Source organism: Miniopterus schreibersii (genome assembly GCF_964146895.1).
Source record: "Miniopterus schreibersii genome assembly, chromosome: 11".
In the NCBI taxonomy this organism is placed as follows: domain Eukaryota; kingdom Metazoa; phylum Chordata; class Mammalia; order Chiroptera; family Miniopteridae; genus Miniopterus; species Miniopterus schreibersii.
Genome location: NC_138111.1, coordinates 41,790,488 through 41,814,763, shown reverse-complemented (window position 1 = coordinate 41,814,763; position 24,276 = coordinate 41,790,488). Strand labels below are relative to the sequence as shown.

The following is a 24,276-nucleotide window of genomic DNA, read 5'->3' as shown; positions in this document are numbered from 1 at the left end:
CAGGGAAAAATCATTACAGTTTACAGTAAAAGTAATCTAGGGATGACTGTAGAGAGAAAATCACTAGAGACCACTATTGGTAGAACAGCGTGGGGGCAGAAATCAAAGAGCTCTTTATTTTAAAAAGGCACACAGCTCCTGAGAGAAGGTACTTCCTATGCAGAACAATAACTAGGATTGACAAAGTGAAATATATCAGTGAAAAATGCCAGTGCCTGAGCCACATTTTGGACTTCTATGCCATCAACCTCTGGCTAGGTCTTCACTACATGTCAACATGAGCAAAGGGAAGAGGCAATGGTTGTGGAAGAATGTCCTTGAAACTCACCTGACACTTTCTGTTTTACCCCCAATAAAATCTGACACTGCCCCTTTTGAATAATGTCCACTTCCTCAAAAGTCTCAACCATTACTAACTATCCCAGATTTTACCCAAGAGGAGCTGAGCTAAAAAATGAGCTGCTGCCCTGGCTGGGTGGCTCAGTTGGTTGGAGTGTTGTTTGTACAGTGAAAGGTTGTGGGTTCAATTCCCAGTCAGGGCACATACCTAGGTTGTGGGTTGGATCCCCAGTCCGGGTGTGTGTGTGAGGCAACTGATCGATGTTTCTCCCTCTCTATCTCTCTTCCTTCCTCTCTCTATAATCAATAAAACATATCCTCATGTGAGGATTAAATGAAAAAAAAAAAAAAGCTGCTAATGCAAATGTTGCTAACTTTTAATTTAATGTCATCTTTCACTTATGGAATATTCTGCAATTTACACATATTCTTTCAGATACTATCCACAATCACTCTATGAGGTTGAGAGAGCAGGAACTACTACACTCCCTAGAAAGAGGAGCTGGCTGCGGCTTAGAAAGGCGCCCTGCACACAAAGGAATATAGTAGGAGCTGGAGTCAGGATTAACCCCAGGCCTTTGATTCCAGGTTTGGTACCTTCCTGCAATGACATGAAAAACGCAGATACCTCACGCTTCACCTTTACTGTGAGTAGTTAATTCAGTGTATTTTGGTGGGGGTTTTTCGTAATCATCAATACACTGCACATTATAAAATATCAGAGTCAGAAAGCCCAGGGAAGTACAGAGTGCTGCCAAGGGACCCCCATTACAACTAGCATGTACGATCAAGGATAATGCCCAACTTACAAAACTTTTCTTTCCAACACGAGGTTGTACAGATCACTCTATAACTACAAGGATGGCTAAAGGCTTATGGTGTAACTGAATTTATAGAACGAGAAAATGTGACATATCAGCTTCCACTGCTACTAGAAAAAATACATCTCAAGGAGAGTGAACAAGAGAGAGAGACAGAGAGAAAAAGAGAGAGGAGCTGTGGATATCAACTATTTTACTTGCCCCTATACCTGGATACAAACTGTTCACCTGGCTTAGTAACCTGGCTACCTATTGAGTCCCAAGTTAGCACTATCATAACTGGGATGATGGAGCGAAATACAGGGCATGAGAATGCGCTGAGACAGACATGGGAAGAATCCCAACCCTACTACTTAATACACGTGTGATTTGAGCATATTATTAAGCCCAAATTTCCTTACAAATAGAAAAAATACTTCCTATTTTACAGAGTTGCTGTAAAGGTTAAATAAGAATATAAATAACGGCAGCTAAAACCACACCTGGCGCAAGGCAGACATGAGAGCTAGTAGAATTGTATTACTACCACCTCTGAAAGCATGCCAGAGTGGGGAATTGAACAAACTCCACTCCAAAGACAAAGAATAAAGCATTGTCCACTCTTCACGCTTCACAACAAGGAATTAGGAAAACGTCACAATCGCACATGGATCCTCAGTTTTTAAAATATCACCTGTTCCTGCCACTCTGGCCCTTGGCAACATAAACTCATGTGATAATTACTTTTCTTTGCTTAATCACCCTTATTACGCTTTGTGTTTTCAGTTCTACCCAATTTTCCCCTGCTCCTAGATGCAAGCTTTTATTCCCTGTCAACCTCCTCTCCATTGCTGTAAATAATGTCTCTCCCTCTTTTATATTACCTTTCAAATATTTATAGACTGTTATTCTCCTTCTCTCCAAGCCATACATCATTTTTGTTGCCCTTCCCCTGGATTCTCTCTGGTTTATCTACATCTTTTAGAGAAAAACAAACCCCAGGTGCTTCAGGATGAAAACAGCACACGCAAAGCTCACAACCCCAAACCAATGAGGCCCCTTATTCAAGAGTCACAAGGAAATTCTTTGATGTGCTTCTTACTCCTTTTCTCCTGTAACTCGTAATTCCATCTCTCAGATAAAAACAGAGGCAGAGAGTGATAAGGGAAATGAACACCACCCTCCCCACGTGGACGGCCGGGCTTTAAGAGACGGCAACTCCTGGGGTGGGGTGCCATGGGACAGTCTCAGATGTGGCTCAGACTCGCTAATGAGGAATTGTGTGCAGCGTGTGTTGCTACTACTTGTTCATTCCTTCCTTCCCCACCCACTGCATTTGATGTGAGTGTATCAGAATAGCATCCTTGAGACCCCTTAATGCTTCGTTTTGCCCCTAATGAAAAGATCTGACACTAATTTTCAAATGCACACAGGTTGGGAGGTGTTTTTTTTACTGAATTTATTGGGGTGACAATGGTTAATATGAACATATAGGTTTCAGTGTGGGTTTCTGTTACAACATCTGTATACTGCTCTGTGTACCCAACACCCAAAGTCGTATCTTCTCCCATCACCATATATTAAGATGGGAGTGTTTTTAAAACTGAAAACTGCTAAAACTAAACACTTAAAAAGAGTATCCTTTTCATCAGGTGGACCCCATTTCATAGTGGGCAACAGGTGAAACTCACCTGGTTCAGCTTTCTCACATTTCTTCTGGAAGGTGATGTCAAAGTGTCTGTCCCCTGCCAAAAGATCTGTGCTGACACCCACTACTTCTTAATCTGACACACGTCCCAAGGTCTCTGAAATGTGTGCCTTTCAAACTGTGAGGGGTAGCAAATGTTTAGGGTGTGTTACCTACTTTACTGAAAGCGACTTCATCTCAGCACCTTGGTTATTTGTGTGGTTATACAACACTCTCCACTGCGTTTAGAACAGAGAAGATAAATGGCTAACACTAAAGACATGTATCAGTAAAATCAGTGAAACAGAAAAAGAAAAGCGAGGCTAAGACCAGAAGGAGGAAGCTTACTCTATTCCAATGTGAGGATCACCACATTCACTCTGCAGGAGTATTAAGATGTATTTCTGAGCCCTGGCTGGTTTGGCACAGTGGTTAGAGCATCGGTCCTCGGTCTGAAGGGTCACCAGTTCGATTCTGGCCAAGGGCACATACATACCTGGGTTGCAGGCTTGGCCCCGATCAGGGCATGTGTGGGAGGAAACCAATCAGCAACCAATCGCTATGTCTCTCTCACATCAATGTTTCTCTCTCTTTCTCTCTCTCTCTGTCTTCCACACTCTCTGAAAAGCAATGGAAAAAATATCCTCGGGTGAGGATTTAAAAAAAAAAAAAAAAAAAAAGCATCTCTGAGGCCCTGGCAGGCAGTCCAGGCTGGTTAGACTGTTGTCCCAATATGCAAAGGCTGTGGGTTCAATCCCCAGTCAGGGCACATACAAGAGTCAACCAATGAATGCATAAATAAGTGGAACAACAAATCTCTCTCACCCCCCATCTAAAAATCAATACAAAATAATAAAATAAAAAAAGATGTATCTCTGAGATTCCTAGCAGCTGGGTGGGGGTGGAGGGAAGTGGGACAAGTTACATAATCTTCACCCAGAGACATAATTATTGTGATGTCAGTCCATGTAGCTTCATTTTTGCAAAAAAACAGTTTATGGCTATCAGGCGGATCATATCCAGGCTCACTCCTCTGCTCCTCATATTAGAATCTGAAACATGAGTTCTTTGGCATGTTTCTATACTTCATCATGGCTTACAAGGAATTATATAAGTATCTTAGCTGAGTACCAGGACAATTCTGCCAGATAAACTGGGCATACATTATGATTTTATCTATTTATCCTTTGAAGTAGGCAAAGAAATTAAGTTCACTGCTCAAAATCAGAAAGGTGGGAAGTAACTGGGTTGGGTCTTTGGACTCTAGATCTTAGGTTTTTTCAACTACATAGAGTTCCTCCCCAGGTACAAAGTTATCAAGATAACAGCAAAACTATTTTTCCAGGTGTCTTCAAGCTTCAAGACCTTCAGTCAAGCTACTACCACCATATATCATTCTCTCGGGGGGAAAATCTGGCACTGCCACATGGTAACAACAGCTCACCCTCAGGGAAGTGTGACCCCGAACGTGTTCCACATCAGTCAAAGAGAGCAAAGTTCTTTAAAATAGCTGATAACATGCATTCTAGGTTCATGTGACATTGGTAGGAATAACGTTAATTTCTGGTAACCAGACTATCTGCCTAGACAGTATACCCTCCTCCTTAGTCATGCTGGACCAGTTAATTATATACCAAATAGTAATATAGAAACTTCTAGATCAGAACATTGGAAATGATTGTGAAATAGTTCAATCATTGGGGCTGTTAGTCTAATCTGAGATCTGCCCATGGTTAAACTGAAATAAGGAGCAGAAGTTGAAAGGATATAAAGAAGACATCAGGTTTAGCTGTTCTACTACATTCTAGTATGGCCATTTCACTTGGCCTGGCTAATGATCCACTAGCTAACCAGGAGCTAGGAGAATCACAGGCTCCTGCTCCTCTGCTTGACTCCAAAACGTGCCATTACCACAAACTTAGTGGCTTAAAACAACATACATTATCATATAGTTCTGTGGGTCTAAGGTCTGAGCCAGGTCTCTCCAGGCTAAAAATCAAGGTGCCAGCATGGCTAGATTCCTTTCTGGAGGCTCTAGAGTCTAGGGGAAGACCTGTTTCCTTGCTCATCCAGGTTGCTGACAGAATTCAATTCCTTGCAGTGGTAGGACTGAGGTCCCGTTTCCTTGCTGGCTATCAGCTGAGGGCTGTCCAAGCATCTAGAGAACTCTTGCATTCTTTGGCTTGGGGTCCCATTCCTCCATCTTCAAAGCCAGCAACAGTGGGTCAAGTCCCTCTCATACTCCAGAACTCACCTTCTCCTGTGTCTTCTGTTGTGGCATCGCTGGTACAGCCAGGTAAGGTTCTCCACTTCTGAGGATTCATGCCATTAAAATGAGCCTACCTGGAGAATCCATTTCAGGACCCTTGACTTCATTGCATTTCAAATTCCCTTTGGCCATGTAAGATAACACCTTCACAGGTCACAGGACTGAGTTGTGGACATCTCTGGGGCACCATTATTCCAATGATCATGCCAACATATGACTCTTTACCTTTCGGACGGGTAAAGCCCCAATGACATTGGCAATGCTGTGACAGCTGCTCTCTGGAGAGAGTGCCATTCACAACAGCTACCAAATTACATGTAAACTTGCCTCCAAAATTGACCTACCGTCCCACTATTTCTTTCCATCTCCACTACCACCACTCCAGTCCAAGTTGCTCTCCCCTTTGCCTGGACAACTGCACAGCCTTCATGTCCATCCCTTCAAACTACACTCCATATAGCAGCAGAGCGCTTTTTAAAAAGTTAGTCGGGTCATGCCATTCACTGCTTCAACACTCCAATGACTTCCCCCTGCACGCATAATGAAATGCCAACTCTTTCCCTGGCCTACGAGGCCCTGGGAGATGCAGCCCCCAGTGGCATCACCCTTGGTCTCACTACTCCGGCATCACCTTACTGCACCTCCTACTGAGAAGACTCTTTCCCCAGACCTTGACCACAAAGGCTCATTATCACCCTGGACTAGCTCCAATTTAGTCTCCTTAGAGAGGCCCTCTTTCCCTAACCACCCTATCAAACAGCCACTGTTCCTTCAAACACTTCCATCTTATCACTTTATCTTTCTTCATAGCACTTATTACTTTCTGAAAATATCTTATTTACTGGTATACTTGTTTATCAACAGTCTCTCCATTGGCTATATAAGACCCACGAGAGACAGATGTTTTATGCACTGCTGTATATCCCATGCCTAGAAAAAGGTCTGACCCAATGCAGTCACACAATGAATAGTTGTTGAATGAGCGAAAAATAAAATAGAAAAATAGAAGAAAGAAAGGGAGAGAGAGAGAGGGAGGGAATGAATTTAATTCAGTCTATCAAACGTTTATTGGCATTTGATGGATCCAATCTGCTTTGCTGAGTTAATGCATATTCTATATTTCAGATAAACCCCCAAACCTCAAACCTCAGGACCACAGTTAAGGGGTGATGCAAAAACAGGGAGTAGTTTTATAAGTGCTGAAATCAGTACCAAAAATCATCTGGATTGAACTCATATTGGATAGCTGAAGCAGTATCTAAGAACTCTTACTGCCAATAAAAATCAGAAAATTTGCTATCATTATAATAATGAATAAATATTTTCTTCTGACAAGCCAGATGTTCACAGTTTACTTTAAGAGTATATTATGCATTTTTTCTGAAAAGCATGTTTAGAGGTATTACACACTAAAACCGGATTAGGGATTGTGGAGTCTGCTAACAGACATAAGAGTAAACTGGGTTTGAAATGTAAATTTGGTTCAGCAACAGGGATCAATATTTATGTGAATTTTTTAGGGGAGTCAAAAAGACTGTCACATTGAATTTTTTTGTAAGTCAATAAGACATCTTTAGGCTGAGACAGAAATGCAGATCTGCATTTACATAGTTGCCTGTGAAAATGGCAAAAGGAACTCTGACAAGTCAAGAACCAGTTAGACAGCAGCTAGAACCACGAGGGGGCCACAGGCACACCTATCCCGCTTCCTCTGCTTCCTGGCGCAACACGGAGCACTCCCAGGCTCAGAGCCCAGATCATCTGGCAGAGGTATAGAATTTACAGAATCCTGAGTAAGGTGTTAGCTGACATTCGCCTGTGCACCCTTCCCTGTAAACCTTCCTTTGAGAAACTTCAGAGTCCTCATTATCTCAGAAGTACAGATTAGACCAGCGTATGAAACAAAGAGAGAAGTCAGCAATAAAGCCAAAATTTAGGGGCTGGGAGAAGAAGAAAGAGAGGAAAGAAAGGATGCTGACAGAGATAAAAGGAATCATCTTATCTCATGTGAGTCTACAGGTGATTTCAAAGGCCAAGAAGCTTTGAAGAAAGCTGACCTAGCAAAAACAGATGGGTCAGAAAGGTGTCCACAAGATTCAAAGAGCAGGAAGTGGCTGAGGGGGTGGTCAATGGACAGGATCATTGGGCCAGCAGATACCCAGGAATCCACAGTTCAAGGAGTCCAGGGGATACTGTGGAACAGGCCAGTGAAAATGACGACACAGATAAGCTTTTGGACATCCCCAGTTTGCTACAGCAGCAAATGCAAGGCTGTGTCATACTATGACAATACCTATTGTCGCCATCTATAAAAGTTCTCCAATGCCACAATCAGTTGTTGGCAGTAAATTCTAAGACAGTTTTGAAACTACCATCTTCCCACTGGTAACATGAAGGACTGATGTCCACTTTCACCAATTCTCAGGTTTTCTCTTTTGCTTTCCACAAAAGTGATGGTAGTCTTCCACTGATAACAATTATTCTTGCCAAGTTTCTACGGCAAAAGAATTCCCTCTCGCCCTGGCCAGTTTGGTTCAGTGATTGGAGTGTCAGCCCTCGGACTGAAAGGTCCCAAGTTCGATTCCCGCCAAGGGCACGTACTTAGGTTACAGGCTCAATCCCTGCCCCGACTCATGCGGGAGGCAACCAATCAATCTGTCTCTCATATTGATGTCTGTCTGTCTGTCTGTCTGTCTGTCTCTCCCCCTTCCATTCTCTCTGAAAAGCAATGGAAAAAATATCCCTGGGTGAGGATTTTAAAAAATAATTTAAAAAAGAATAAAAAAAAGAATTCCTTCTCCCTCATTCTGAGGAAATGCTTGTCACCCAAATTCTGAGAAGTTGCTTTGGCTCTTCAAAAACAAACCAGCATTTCTGCTGGCAAAGAATACAACAGAGAAAGCCCATTCCCAGATCCCTCACTGGTTTACTTCCTCCAGTGCTGTTCCTTTCGCTACGAACTATATGTGATATTGAAGTAAAAGAGAAAAATTTTAAATACTAAATGTTAATATATTTCTAGTGACAAAAATGCAAACCTACAGAATCTTCCATGATCTAAACTTCTGGTCATCAAAGACTCTCGATGGGTTTTATATCTGTAGCATTTGCATCTTATCCTTTAATTTAAAAAAAAATTAAAATTGGAATTTTCTGAAATCCTCATATACTGCTGGTAGGAATGCAAAAGAGTGCAGCCTCTTTGAAAAACATTCTCACAGTTCCTCAAAAAGTCAAAATCATAGTGTTAACATATGACTCGACCATTACACTCCTTGGTAGGGACCCAAGAGAATAAAACATATATTCAGACAAAGATCAGACAAAAATGTTATAGAGGTATTACTCATAATAGGCAAAAAAGTGTAAGCAATGCAAATGTCCATCAACTGAAGAATACATATAATAGAATATTGCTTAGTTAAAAAACAGGAATAGTAAGCACGTGCTAATACATAGATGAGCCTTGAAAACACTATGCTAAGTGAAAGAAGCCAGACACAAAATGATTTCATTTATATGAAATGTCCAGAACAGGCAAATCTAGAGACAGAAAATCTATTAGTGGTTGCCTGCGGCTGGTGTGGAGAGTGACTGCTAATGGGTACAAAGCTTCTTTGAGAAGGAGACAAAAATGGTCCACAATTAAATGGTAATGATGGCTGCAAAACTATGTAAATTTACTAAAAAACAATGAATTGTACACTTCAAATAGATAAATTGTATAGCATATGATTACACCTTAAGTTGTTAAATTATGTTTTAATGTTCAGCCATTTAAAAAACTATTATAAAACAAAAATGCACATTGAAGATCAATGATTTTACTCTTGATACCTGCAGGTTGGTTCATAATCATTAATGTAATATTTTAAAGCCCAACTTCCAATTTAATCATTGTTATTCATTGGCATCTACTATACAGCCAGGTACTGTACTCTGCACATGAATCAAATGCAATCCCTGCCCTTAAGATCACATTTTCATAAAAGAGATATAAATGTGAACCAATCAAATGTTTTCATGTCTTTTACCTATGCTGCTTACAAAACTAATTTGTGACTTTAAACCCTGTATTTGCCTTTTTTATAACTCTATGTTTTCTAAATTTCCTTTCTAGTCAAAGGTGCACCAGTAGGCTACTTTCTGTGTACTTCGTTGTTGTAACTCCTTTACAGAAATACTGTTTACAGAGTGTATCTATCAGGTCTACTAACTGCTATATGTGACATGTAAACAAAGACTGCCCTTCAAATAAACAAACTTGATTGAGACAGTATTTAAAACAACAGGCTATCAAAATGATCAGTACCATTAATGTAAAGTGTTTTCTTTCATCGAAGCCCCCAACTGTTGCTTCAGTGTAAGGAGTTTTGTTTTATTAGACATCCTGGAAATTTCTTTGACTCTGAAAGTAAAACTGGGGAATGCTTTTATCTAAAGGCATTTTTAAACCAAGTATCTACATATTCTATTCTACCTGAAACTGAGAGCTCTGTCTAAAATCAAAGGGAGCTCACTCATATAAGGGGCCAGAATCCTTCAAAAGTAAAATGCTTTGCCTGTTCACTTGAATGAAGAGCTTCTTTCTGTACAGTACTGGAAAACTGCAAAGATAAAAACTGAAATGTATTTTACATTTAAATAACTCCACAGAGAATTTTGAGGGCAGTGAAATTACCCTGTGTGGTACTGTAACAGTGGATACATGTTATCATAAATTTGTACAAACCCATAGAATGTACAGCACAAGAGTGAACCCTAATGTCAACTATGGACTTGGGGTGATAATGATGTGTCAATGTAGGTCATCAACTGTAACAAATGCGCCACTCTGAAGGAGGTGTTGATAATAGGGAAGGAGGTGCATGTGGAGGGCAGGGGATACATAGGAAATCTGCACCTTCCTCTCGATTTTGCTGTGAACCTATAACTGCTCTAAAGAATAGTTTATTTTTGAAACAGACTCATAGAGAACAGACTAACAGCTGCCAGAGGGAAGGGGGTTGCTGGCCTGAATGAAAAAGGTGAACGGATTAAGCAAAAAACAAAAACAAAAAAACTCATGGACACAGATAACAGCATGGTGATTAAGAGGGAAGGAGGTGCGGGGAGGCGGAAGAGGGTAAACGGGATAAATGGAGATGGAAGGAGACTTAATGTGCACACAATTGATGTATTATAGAACTGCACACCTGAAACCTACAGAATTTTATTAACCAACTAACTCCAACAAATTCAATTTTTAAAAGTTTATTTTTTAATTTTAAAACTCAGTATCTTTCATTGCTAATTCATCAGCCACATTTCTTTCTGTTAAAAAGTGCATGGGGACATTACTCCATTTTCAAAACTACCACATTTCATCTTTGCAAAGCATTTAAGCACTTAAAAGACACAAGAAAAGTGTTGCCCTGCCTTATGTACCTTCTGTCCCTCTCTCTCTCTGTTTCTCTCCCTCTCTGCATTCAGAAGAGGAATTACTGCTAAAGAAGAGAAGTGAAGGAGAAGCCCCACAATTATCAGACAGAGCTTACTGACCCTTCCAACAGGGGAAAGGTGAGTGAAAGCTGGCCATAGGCCATAGGAGGCTGGGCTGCCAGGGGAAGGCCCAAGACGGTAGGAGGTGGTTTGATGTGGGGGAGTGTGAATGTGAGTGTGTGGAAGTCCAGGGTGCTCCAGAAGGGAGGGCCCCAAGGGAGATAACATTCAGGTCCTTACTCACAAAGGATACACATGCAGAACTGAATTATCTACAATGCAACCCTTCATCTGACAGCTCTGCACAGAAAAGCAGAGGCAAAGCACTAGGTAGACCTTACTGTGAGCACTGGGTAAAACAGCAATCTACTTGGCTGCACAGGAAGTTGAAGGAAAAGCAGAATATAAAATAAAGCAGAGGAGCCCAAAGAGGAAGAATGCCCGAGATTTTTTAAAGTAAGTTCATAACTTTAGAAATAAGAATTATATATATTTTATGCTAAAGTTTAAAAAGTAAAACCACAGAGACAATGCTAACGTTACTATTAACTCATAGTCCTTTATAATCCAAGATGTTCGGGTTTTTTTTCTGGGTGCCCCAAAAATGGCTAGGAAGAAACTATTTGCTAATCAGTAGTGCATCAGCTAACATCTGATCTTGCAAGTATAAGAAACAGCAATGAACAGGGCATTTCTTCAAAAGGCCATTTCTTCCACAGCAATACCCACAAATCATAGATGAAAATAACAACAAAATCTTTTATACTCATTATTTGAGGAACTTTCTGTCAGTGTTTTGGCCAATCTTACCCTATCTTTGGCTAAGGACTGTAGAAACTCTTTTCTAAGGTACAGGATCAGTTCTCCAACAAATGAAAGAACAGCTTGGTAAATCCAATTGCCTCCACACTGTTCTTAGAATTCAGCCAATAATCTCAGCAGTAAGTTTTGGGTATTTCTCACTCTCACTTTTGGCACTTTCAGAAGCCAAACAGAGATAACTAAGAAACTTCAAGGGCATGAAAATCTATTGAATTTCACTAAGCTACTGCCCTGTAGACAGTAAACATAAGGTATTAGAAAGAGGAGGTTAGCAACTTGCCCCCAGGTGAGCCAGGTTGGTAGGTGCTACTATTCCATAACAACTCCCAGCACTGTCACTAAGTCATTTCAAATCCCAGCCTTTCACATCTACATAATGGAATACTAACTAGGCCATTAAAACACTCCAAGCTGTTTAAAAAAAAAAAATTACACACAGGTGGGAATAATACACTCCCATTATGTTAAATATATGAATATATATATGTATACGAAAATGACCAACAGACACACATAAGCTTGTGCATGCAGCGCGTAACCCTGGAATGACAAACAGGAAAGGCCTACAGATTGGAATTAGAAGAGCAGTTATATTTCCCTGGATGTGTTTTTGTCCTCTAGAAATGAGTGCTATTTACCTGCAGAAAGGTTAACGTTATTTTAAATAAATCCTAATCTCCGGAAATTTCATATAAGCTACTTATTTGCTGGCAGCAAGCTATCTACGAAGTCAGGCCCCAGGTACTGCATAAATCTTAGACACTAGCCAGCCAGCCAGCCAGCCAGCCAGCCAGCCAGCCAGCCAGTCTCTCTGGTTCTTTCTCTTCCACTTCCTCGCTCCCTTCCTCCCTTCCTCCCTCTAATGCTACTGGCATTTCTGTTTTTGTCTTGCTCAGATCCCAGCCCAGCCCCAACTCCGGTGCTGTAGTAGAAGTCCAGTGAGTGAAGACAAGCACCTGAGGCTCCTGCCCCAGGGAGATGAGTTGTCGAGGGAGGAGCCTGCCACCTTTGGCTGCGAAAGCCTCCCAGAGCAATGCCTCCCCACCCACACCCGAGCACAACCCACTGTTCCACATTCCCCTCCCTTTGCCTGCCCATTCAAGACTCCAAGAGGACTCCGACTTCTATCAGCTCAAGGGGCAAAGAAGGGAATCCGGTCACATCCTCCCTGACCCTGAACCTTCTATCTTGCTTTCCTGCTGCTTCTATTTGCAATTTTCCCTAACGCTACTCTGAAATACCCTGGGAGAACTTCTTTGTCAGTCTGAGCTCCAGCCTGAAATCCTTCTCTCAAGCTCCGCTATCTTGGGGTATACAAACCTCGACATTCCTTCCTCCCAGGCGGAATGCAGGACAGCAGGCTAGACCAAGTTCACCTGTGATGCCCGACAAAATGCCCAGCACTGACTAATCATTTTCCCTGTATTTCTCCTCTTGAAGATGGTGGCTGCAGCCTTCTCTGCTAACGGAGAATGGCAGGGACTTTTGCCCCTAACATTGTTCTTATTGCCCATTAGCCCTAATCCCTTCTGAGGATTAAACCATGCCTCTAATCATAACTGCCCATTTTCCAAAGAAACATGGCTACTGTTCCCACAGCCTCTCTTCACTAAATGGAATATCCATGGGCTTTGGGACTGGACAGGCCTGTACCAAACCCCAGCTCCACTCAGCTTTGTTCTGAGGCAGTTTCCTTATCATGGTTTCCTTATCTGTAAATGGGAATAATTCCGTCCTCCTAAAATGCTTGTGAATATCAACTCCTCTCTTTACTCCTGACACGCCCACAGTTTCCATTTCACCCCTCCAGCTAAATCCACAACAGCCCTGACCAGGTATGTATTATTTGGTAATTAACTTTAGATACAGCTTTAAATCTCAAAGTATAAAGATCATACTTCTGATAGATATACTCCTTCCCTTCTTTCCAAAATGAAAGTTTGGAAGCTGTTTTAAGTATGAGAAACCAAGCCGAAAAATAGAAATAAAAATGCCGTTTCCCCACCAAAAAAAATAACTACAGAACCTGTAGGCCTAGTAACACACAGTGATGGATACACAGACACACCAAACTGCAATGTAGAAATTATGGTTCCACCACTCACCTGCTTTCTTTGGTGCCTGCTTCCCTTTTCATTCCTTATAATGGTCAAGACTCAGACAATCTTCGAAACCCTCGAAGACTCCCTCCCCCCTTTTTTAAAGAGGAAACAAAAGGCCCAGAGGGCTTAAGTGATGTGTTGAAAGTTACACAGCTAGTTAATGACAGGCAGCTGAGCAACTTTAGCCCAGTGGTTAAGTGCAGCAAACTGAATAACTCGTGAAAATATTAGTGGAGGTACCACACTGCAAGGCTCTGTTTCCTGGAACCTCAGCAGATACACGCTGTAAATCTCAGCATATGTATTAAGTATAATAATATATGTATTTATTGCCAACAGGATTTCATAGATCTTTGGTGGATTTCCTTAGAGCTCCTGCATTCTAAGCCAGGGCCATCAAACGGACCTTTCTGAGAAGTGGAAATGCACACCACCCAATATGGTAGGCCTTAGCTCTACATGCCTACTGAGCACTTGAAATGTGGCTAGTGCAACTGACGAACTGAGTATTCTAAACTTTTTATTTTTTTATTGTGGTAAAATACACATAAATTTTACCATCTTAACCATGTTTAAGTGCACAGTTCAATGGTATTAAATACATTTATAATGTGCAACCATCACTACCATCCATCTCCACAGCTCTTCTCATCTTGTGAAACCAAACCTCTATACCAGCGATTTTTAACTGGTGTGCCACAAGAATTTTTATAACATGCAATACTTCTTTCACAAGGCACTGGCCTCTTTCCCTTTATATTGTCAAATTAAAAAAATGACAACAGCCAACACAGTAGTCATCCAATGTGAGTGAATCAAAATTATACCTATTTTTTGTTAGATCAGCAAAAATATTTTTTGGTGTGCTACAGAATTTTAGTAGTCTGTATGCCAAGAGAGGGAAAAGATTGAACAGCGCTGCTCTATACCCATTAAACACTAACTCTCCATTCTCCTTTCCCCCCAGTCCCTGACAACTACCATTCTATTTTCTGTCTGTATGATTCTGACTACTCTAAGTGTTGAAGTGGAATCATACGATATTTGTCTTTTTGTGACTGGCTTATTTCACTTAGTATAATATCCTCAAGGTTTACCCATTTTGTAGCATGTGTTAAAATTTCTTTCCTTTTCAAGGCTGAATAATATTCCATTGTATATCCATTGATGAACACAGGTTGTTTCCACATTTTAGCTGTTATTAGTAATGTTATGAACATGGGTGTACAAATATCTCTTCAAGACCCTCCTTACAATTCTCCTGGGTATATAACCAGAAGAGGAATTACTAGATCATATGGAAACTCTATTTTCAATTTTTTAGAAATATCCATACTGTTTTCCGTATCAGCTGAACCACTTTATATTCCTATAAACAGAGCACAAAGTTTCCCATTTATGCATATCCTCACCAATATTATTTTGTGGGGGTTTTTAAAAATAGTAACCATCTTAATGTGTTGGTTGATATTTCATTGTAGTTTTAATTTGTATTTCCCTAATGATCAATGAGGTTTAGCATCTTTTCGCATGCTTATTGGTCATTTGTTTATCTTCTTTGGATGAATGTTTTAATTTTACTTCATTGTAATTAATTTAAACTTAAATAGCCACATGTGGCTAGGTGCTTTCATACTGGACAGTGCAGCTCTAGACCATCATGATGCTGGAGGTAATTTGGGGACCCCGTGCAATAAGCACAGTGAGCTCTGGAGGCAGATGGACCAACTCAGATACCTTCTAGTTCTGTAGATTTAGCCAGTTACTTAAACTTCATACACCTCAGTTTTCACATGTGTAAAATAGGACTAATACGTCCTGCTTCTGAGAAAGAAATGAATTAACATACATGTAGCCCCTGGTACAATTTTAGTACATGGGAGAGAGAATTTAAGCCAATGGGACATGCTTTCCCTCATTTCCCAGTGCCCACTGAAACTTGATCCAAATGGACTGCAGTCAGTTGCCAGAGAAATGGGCTTTTAGTTCTAGAAAACAAGGATCTTTAGCAGTCACCAAAAGGACCCAAAAATGGACGGATGGATTGAGATGAAATCTGGAAAATCTCACTCCTCTGACATTCTGTGATTCTGACTCTGTCCAGATTCAGACTTGGCTAATAACCAACAGAAAAGCAAAGCTGTTGAACTTCCAATTCTAGAAGACATACATGGCCATCTCCTTTGTGAGGCAGCCAAAAACAGGCCTGCAGAGGAAGAACCCTTTAAGAAAATCCTCCAATGTGGGGATGTGGCTCAGGAAGGTCCTGAGACTGTTTCTGTGGCCAAGCCCTCCTTTTTCCCTCGTGCTCAGCCGCGCTGTGAACCCCGGGTCCCCGGTACCTGAAACGGCAGCGGCGGGGGTGTTGACGGGCGGCGGCGGCGGCGGCGGCGGGAGCGGCGGCGGCGGCGGGGGCTGCGAGGAGCCGCTGCTCTCGGTCATCAGGCAGGGGTTGCTGCCGCTGTTCTCCCTCTTGACGAGCAGCTCCGCCGCAGTGGGCAGCGGGATGGGGTGACTGATCCCCAGCTCCTCCTCCTGGGCCTGCTGCCTTCTCAGGGCCACCTGGAAGCACAGGGCAGCGGGTCACCCTCCAGCACACCGTGAGCGTCACCCTGGCAGCTTCGAGAAAAACCACTGAGGCCCCGCCCACCCCATTCATTAGATCCAGGGTGAGTTCTGAGAATCTCTCATTTCCAGGTAACTAAGAGATGCAGCCAAAGCTGAGAAATGGCTGAGAACCAGAGCGCCCGGCCCACAATAGGTGCTCAAGAAATGTTCACTGTGAAATTAGTATGTAAATTTAGAAGGAACTAGGTTGGCTAGGGAGAATCAGGAAAAATGGTAGAGTCAGCCAAGCAGAGGAGTTCAATCTGAAGAGAAGTCAGCGCTGATAAATTAGGCAGGAGAACGGGATCACTCACTGCTACCTTCCACAAATTTGTAAAAGGCCACTGTCCTGGGAACAGCGACCAGCAAGATACAGTAAGATTAGATCAGATCCGATCCCAAGGTACTCATAGTTTGAAAGGAGAAACAGGCCCTGGCCAAGTGGCTCAGCCAGTTGGAGCATCATCCTTTGCCCCAAAAGGCTGAGGGTTCGATTCTTGGTCAGGGCACACACTTAGGTATCAAGTTCAATCCCAGGTCGGGGCACCTATGGGGAGGCAACCGATTGATGCTTCTCTTTCTCTCTCTCTTCCTTCCTCTCTCTCTAAAAATAAAAAAATAAACAAAACATACCCTTGGGTGAAGATTTAAAAAAAAATAATTAAAAAGAGAAACAGAAGGCAGGCAAACATGCAACTCAAGTCAGAATGTGGCAAGCACTACAGGAGAATATACACCTAATCCTAGAGAAGAAATTCAGAGACAGAAATGGCTTCAAGTTGAAGAATCAGCCAGAGCCTTGACTATTAGGTTGAGAAACAGAGCCTTTAATATCAGGCTGAGTAGGACTTAGGTAAGAATAAATGGACAGAACAAGGCCTTCAGAGCCTGGAGTGGAGGGAGCATGTGGAGAAGTAATGAGGGAAAGGGCTGGAAGCTGGTGTTGAAGACCCTGGAGAAGGGAGAGGCTGGAGGTGGAGAGAAAGGGAGGGGACAGGTGGAGATTCCAGGCAGGAGAGGAGGAGATGGAAGGGACCTAACATACCTAAGAAACTCTTCATGGCCCCTCTTCAGTTTATCTTCTTTTAAATAACATTGTTAAAGGTTGAAAAAAGAGGTGTAAAGAAAATAAATTTGTATTTTTGCTGATACATGTAACAAAAAAGGGAGACTTTCTGTTGAAACTGACTCTTGGTGATAATGAAGTGAGAAAGTACCTGTACCTCAGAGTCCCAAAGACAAGCCAAAAGTTGAAGTCAAAACGGTAAACTGGAAGCACAACTACAATTTATAGATTGTTTTAGGAAAACTGGACTCCAAATTTAGAAAGCTGATTAATTTGAAACTAATTTTACTCATTATAAGAGGAGTCTTCAACTTACAGAAGGAATCCTTAAATAATTGAGATTAAATAATTAAGCTTAAATCTTGGATTTTCTATTATTAACCAAGAAGTTTAGAAGCAGAATATTAAGAATCTGGTCAGAAATAATAATAAAAATACCCACAAACCTGTGTAGTAATGTCAATGCCTACCTATACCTTGATTTACATAAATCCCATGCATGCACAAAACACACAAAATACTCCATAAACAAAGACACTTTTACAAAGACCTCTCGAGGGTTCTTAGCAAATGTTATTTAACCAGGGAAGGTGAGGTAATGGATAAAAAATGCAATTATTTTAGAGTTATATTTAAGATCAGTTTCAAACTATTTAAAAAGGACTAAAAAAAACGGTTGTTAGGTGGATTTGAAAGGTTTCATCAACACAAGCCTTCTGATGTGGAAAACACTGAAGTTTCGTATTATAAAAGTAATCCTGAATTTTTGCTGTTAACATAACAAACAGCCTTCTCCCAAGTTAGTGCCCCTACTAATAAAGCTTATTCCAAATGAATGGTCCTACTCAAATAGTTTTATATTTTGAGGAAAATTCCCCTCCCAAGCATACTCTCCACCTATTTACGCCAACGACTAAATTATTCAGAATATTTTTCTACCTACAAATACAATTTAAAAGTTCCTAAGTGTTTTTTTCCAGCGAGCTCACGTGATGCATTTTAATACTCAGTTTACTATTTTCATCCACTATAGATTAAGCTTAAAAAAATCTATAAAGAAACCAAGAAAAACAACCTAAATTCCCATGACTTCACTCACATACCATCTATGAAGCCAAAATATACCTAGTTGAAGACCCATTTTTAAAAAAATGATGGATGTAAAAGCATAATCCTTAAGCAGTTGTGCAGTCTTGTGCAACGCCCTCATTTAAATCATTTTCAATGGAAGATATTTACACATTTCTACCCAAAAGCAGCACATCGTTGGTAAATATTTCTCGCGTATCTTTTCACTTAAAATAACCCGTCCTAAAAGGATAAAATAACTTTTGGCTGGAAAAAAAAAATTATATTAATCTCTTCTAAAAATCCTTGTAGAATACCAACGACATTAACTATTTCCGTTAAGATGTTAAATTGCTGTCGGGCTTTTGCCGCTTTAAAAGAGTAAAAAAACATGAACGACAGACAAAACTGCAAACCCCAGCATTTTTACCACTGCGCATACTTTTAAAAGACATTCTTAAGTGTACTTTCAAAGTACGCACAAAGCAATTTGTACTTGAGTGACTTAGACCGAGACCGCACATTTTAAAATGCTAATTATCCTTCCGCAGCGCTCAAAATGGCTGAGGCGCTCAGCCGGGCCCACTGGGGGCGCCGACGGACAGGGCGCCAAGGGCGCAGGAGGGCCACGCACGCTGGCGTCCGTTACGGCGACTTTTCCAGAAAGAGCCGCCCGACTCGTTGCCCCGGCCCGCAGCGCAGCCGGGCGTCGGTTTCGCCCGGACGGGTAGCTCACGCCCGCTCGCTCGGAATTTAAGCGCAACTCTCTACTGGGGGGCGGAGTCAGGAACTGCCCGAAACCCCCAAAGGGGCGCACCCTGCAAACTCTGCTGGAGGCGGGGGCGGAGATCCCGGGGACCCTTCCCCAGCAGAGCACCCCGCAACTCTCTGCTGGAGGTGGAGTTCCGAGGTCCCGGGGACTCACGAGCGAACCCAACTTTGCTATGAACGCGGGATCAGAGATTCTGGGGATTCTGGGGACTCCCGAAGGGGCGAACCCTGCAACTCTCCGCTGGGAGGGCTGGGTCGGGGATCGCGGGGTTTCCGGAGCCGAGCGAACTCCACGGCTCAGTGCTCCGCTGGCGGGATCGGAGACGAGTCCCTCGGGGCGCGGCGTCGGCGCGTGGCTGGGAACCCCGGGCCGAGCGCGCCGCGGCTGCCGGCGAGCACCGCCGCCTCCCTCCCGAACGCAGGCCCCGCGTGAAGCTGGCCAGGCCCGAGGGGCTGTGTCGAAAAAAGTCTGGGTCTGAACCCCGGTTCCTGGACGCCCGCACTCACCTGAGCGGCCATCACGCGCTGTCTCTCGGCGATCAGGTTGCACTTCTTGCACTGGCAGTCCCGCCACATGCAGAAGCGCTTGTGGCCCTTGAGCGGCGACGCGTAGCCGTGGTTCCTGCATCGAGCGCACTTGGGCAGCCGCGGAGACTTTTTGCTCCCGGCACCCATGCCGGACGCCCCGGAGCCGCCGCCGCCGCTGCCTCCGGCGCCGGAGGTTCCCAGCAGCGCCCCGGCCACTTTGCCGAAGCCCCCGGCCTTGCCCTGCGGCGGTGCCCCGGGGGCGTGCGGGGGCTCCGACGGTGCCGAGGGCTTGCTGAATGCGTCGTCGTTGGGCATGGTGCCCCAAAGAGAAGCGCAAGTACTCTCAGGTCGCAAGACCGCTGCGAGGGAAGCACCCAGACGATGGCTAGGCTCCCGAGAGCGCAGGAGGCGTGTGCGCTGCAGCCGGAGGTGCAGCCCGAGTAGCGAGGTCTGGACAGGCAATGCCCAGAGTAGTGGGGGGTTGTGCCCTTTTATATTTTCTTTTGGCGCGCGCGGCGCAGAACTTTTGGATACTTTTCAGAATGTTCCCGGGACTGCCTGGGCGGGAGAGGCGCGGCCACGCCCACCGCCCCCCAACTCTGAGAGCTGTACTTCTGCCGCTAGTAAGCTTGCACAGTCTGCAAACGCCAAAGGCATTGCTGCAGGGCTGCTGCACCGAGGGAGCTAGCTCCCCAGGTCAGGAGCAAAGTTGTATCTTAGTCGTGCAAGCTGCTTGGAGGAGGTGCAGACCACTCCGTGGGGTCTTGTAGCTCCCTTCCCCCAAGGACACCATTCTGCAAGTTCCAGAGGGCAGACTTTGGCAGAAGCCAACTGGGAAAGTGGTTTCTTTCTCCCTTACGAGAATTTTATATGAAGTTGAAGGCCTGAGAAAAAAGAAGTCTCTGCTCTTAAACCTGCAAATAAGGTCCTCAGTGTGCAAGGTTCAAGCAGACCAAAAATTGGGCCTTTTTCTTCTCCCGTTCCCCTTTCCTGCACTTTTGTTCATTTGCTCACAAGATTTCTACCTACTGGCATAACTTTCGAATCTATAGTTACAGTCTTTGCTGCTTCTCTTACTAAGGTGCACACAGCTTCTTGCTTTTGAGGCAGCTTCACTTATGGATCTGCAGGCATGCAAAACTCAGCCTTCAAGAAAAACTCATGCAGACATTTGTCAAAATTTATTGCACACTTAAAATGTGTGCATTTTGCTGTACGTATTAATTATACCTCCAAAAAATCCTCAATCATCTTACAGCCTTCGCCCCACCCCCACCCATGTTTGTCTCTTCTCTCTGTACTTGCACAGCCTTCCATCCCTAAAGGCCTGGTAATCATTTCTTCCTACACACCAGAAAAAGAGCTGCCCCACACGTTAGCCTTCCTCATGTCTGAATCTCTGTAAGCTTCCAGCTGGTCTCTTTTTCTTACAGTATATTCCATGAATGCAGCAGCTGGCCCAGCAGTGACTTGGTATTGTTGTGGGGGGGTTTTGTTGTTTTGTTTTTAAGTCTTTTAATACATCTTTATTGATTTCAGAGAGAGGAAGGGAGAGGGAGAGAGAGAGTTTAAACATCAATGATGAGAGAGTTGTCATTGATCGGCTACCTCCTGCGCGCCCCCAACTGGGGATTGAGCCCGCAACCCTGAAATGTGCCCTGATGGGAATCGAACCTTGATCTCCTGGCTTCTAGGTCGATGCTCAACCTCTGAGCCACACCAGACCCGGCTTGGTATTGTTTTCCCTGTGAAAAAAACAAAAGTTAAAGACCTAAGGCTACTGCTTAAAGGACTTAGAATGATCTCTCTCTGCATTTCTCAACCTCCCATAGTTACCTACCAGTTTGGAGGAGCTCTTTGTTGCCCCTTATGTACCTCTTTGCTCAGGACACTACCCTAACCTTGCAATAGCCATAGTGCAGCCAGGAGGTTGCCCTTACATCTTTCCCCCATGCTCCTTGCTTTTCCCCAGTGTTAGTACTCAGGTTCCAAATTCTGGGCCCCAACCCTTGGGAGCTAGGTCTACAAAGGATCATGGCCATCCCACTTTAGCTTCTTATCAAAATGGCTGTGTAGTGACCCTGGCTTTCAGCAGATTAGCATTTTCAGCACTGAGCTCTGAAGTCCTCTAACCTGCCTTTCCCATTCTTATTCTGAGGTCCTTCTCACAGGCTCTTTCCCTCGCTGGATTTTCTCCATTACTGCTCTCTGTCTGAAAATTAGTTCCTAAAGAAGCATCTAGCTATACACAATACCTCGTATCCTACCCATCAAGCCAGTGAAGCTCCACTCCTGATAGAGGCCAGGGTGCAACCATTCATCTCATTCTGGAACCTGTTAAATTATAACCACTATTTTGTTTCGGGAATATCCCTAAATCTTCCATTAAAACCAATGTGCCAATTACTGTTATCTACAATTTTCTTTTTCCACATTTACATTTTAATACATTAACTAGAGCTGAGTCATCCCCAAGGCTCATTCCCAAGTAATTCCCACGTCAGTTTTAGAGAATGCAGTAAAAGCTGGAAGTAGTGGCTATCAAATCTCAGTTACAGGGGAACACATGTTTCTTATGAGCATCCCATCACTAGAATCTATGATGGAGGAATTTAAGCCTACAGAAAATTTGGGGCCAGATATCTATGTGACCAAAGTATTAAAACATAAAATGTTGTGATAAAGTTAATAGCCTAATAAAGTTTTTATTCACAAACCACAGAGGAGGTACCAGACATGAAATGATCCAAAATGGAATTAGGAATGCCCCAAGGGTGAAAGGAGTGGTCCTGGATATTTGGAGCTGTCTGATCCTTTTGTCTCCTTTCTCTCCTCCCCCCTTTCCAGAACCCAAATCCATGAAGGATGATGACGTAGATCTGTGTTTGTTGAGGTAGAAAGATGTCCAAGACATACTGACAAGTGGAGAGAGGGAGCAGGTTGGTTCTAAAACGTGGCAGGGTTGGGTGAAGATTTAGATATGACACCAAAAGCCCAAGTGATAAAGGAAAAAAATGGTAATTGACTTCATCAAAATGCAAAACTTTGTGCTTCTAAAGACACCATTGAGAAAGTGAAAAGACAAGCCACAGACTACCAGAAAATATTTGGAAATCATATATCTAATAAACGACTTGTATCTAGAATACATAAGAACTCTGGGAGTGTATAATAAAACGAAAACCCAATTGAAATCTGGGCAAAATTTTGAATAGACATTTCATCAAAGAAAATATTTGAATGGCCAATAGGAAAATGAAAAGATGCTTGTTATTCTTAGTCATTAGGGAAATGCAAATCAAAACAACAACGAGATATCACTTCACACCCACTAGGATGGCAATAATAAAAAACATAGACAGCAGAAAGGATTGGCTAGATGCAGAGGAGCTAGAATTCTCATATATTGCTGGTGGGAATGTAAAATGTCACAGCCATTTTGGAAACTTTACCATATGACCCAACAAGTCCACCCCTAGATATCTACCCCAGAGAAATGAAAACATTTTGTCAGCACAAAGATTTCTACATGAATATCCATAGCAGCACTGTTCATTTGAAACAATCCAAATGCCTGTCAATGGTTGAACAAATAAGCAAAATGTAGTATAAACATACAATGGAATATTATTCAGCCATCAAAAGGGATGAAGCAGTGATATGTGCTACAGCAAGAATGAACCTTGCAAAATTATGCTAAGTAAAAAAAGTCAGGTTCAAAATACCACATATTGTATGTTACCATTGATACGAAATGTTCAGAATAGACAAATCAATATATATAGAGAAAAATGATTCGTAGTTGCCAGGGGGCAGGTGTGAGAATGCAGAATAAGTGCAAATGGGAATAAGGGATCTTCTTGGGTTGAGGCAATAGTTTAAAATTGGGCTGTGGTAATGATTACAAAACTCTGTACTGCAAATAAATTTTTTGTATGATTAAAACAAGAGAATTTAATGGTATATAAATTATAACTCAACAAAGCTATTTAAAATTTTGAATTAAGGACCAAAAAATCCCATGATGTACAGTATGTTTCCATTTCTGAAATGGGAACAAATGTGTATTTATATCTGTTTGAGTGGGTATTTAATTCTCCCTGGACTATAGGATTATGTATGGGTGATATTCTCCTTATACTTTGTTTTTGTTTTTGCTTTTTCAGAGCAGATCCATGTTCTTGCTCCCTGCCTTCTGTCTCTTCGACCTTGGATTGTGTGGTAAGAACTGACATCTGGGTTTGGGCCTAGCCTGCACAGCCTCACCCCTTGGTCCAGTTCATTAGAACTTGGAACTCATGCTCATTTCACAATAAATTATTACATATTTTGCTTTCTAGTCACCATAGCTGTGTGGTGCTTATATTTTGTTTATTATCTGAGTTTTTAAATCCTTCACAGACATCACTCTCACCATCAGAAAAAACACACACATTATTTTATTGGTGAGGCAGTATAGCATCATAATTAAATGCCTAGCTTTGAATCCCAGCTGTGTGACCTTAGGCAAGTTTCTTAACCTCTCTGTGACTCAGTCTGCTCATCAGCAAAAGAGAGTAATAATAAATACCTACCTCAAAGGATTGTTAGGAAGACTAAATGGCAAGTGTCCAGTGTGGAACGTGAGTCGGCTGGCCTGAACTAATGGTCTGGTGTACAACTGTGTCTGCTCAGTGCCCAGTAACTAGTGGGAGGAATCTAGGGAGAAGCGAGACTGGTAGGGCCTGGAGCATTTC

The 24,276-nt window shown here is 42.6% G+C and overlaps 1 protein-coding gene across 1 annotated transcript in view; it reads right to left on the bottom strand.

The window, feature by feature from the left end:
• DMRT1 (doublesex and mab-3 related transcription factor 1) overlaps positions 1-19,855 on the bottom strand; it is a gene marked incomplete at its 5' end in the record, with an annotated part of 91,690 nt that extends 71,835 nt beyond the window's left edge. The window contains 2 exons of the mRNA XM_081151008.1: positions 15,843-16,062; positions 19,520-19,855. Coding sequence (XP_081007134.1) covers positions 15,843-16,062; positions 19,520-19,855 — 556 coding nt within the window. The remainder of the gene's footprint in view (positions 1-15,842; positions 16,063-19,519) is intronic.
• Between the last annotated feature and the right edge of the window lie 4,421 nt (positions 19,856-24,276).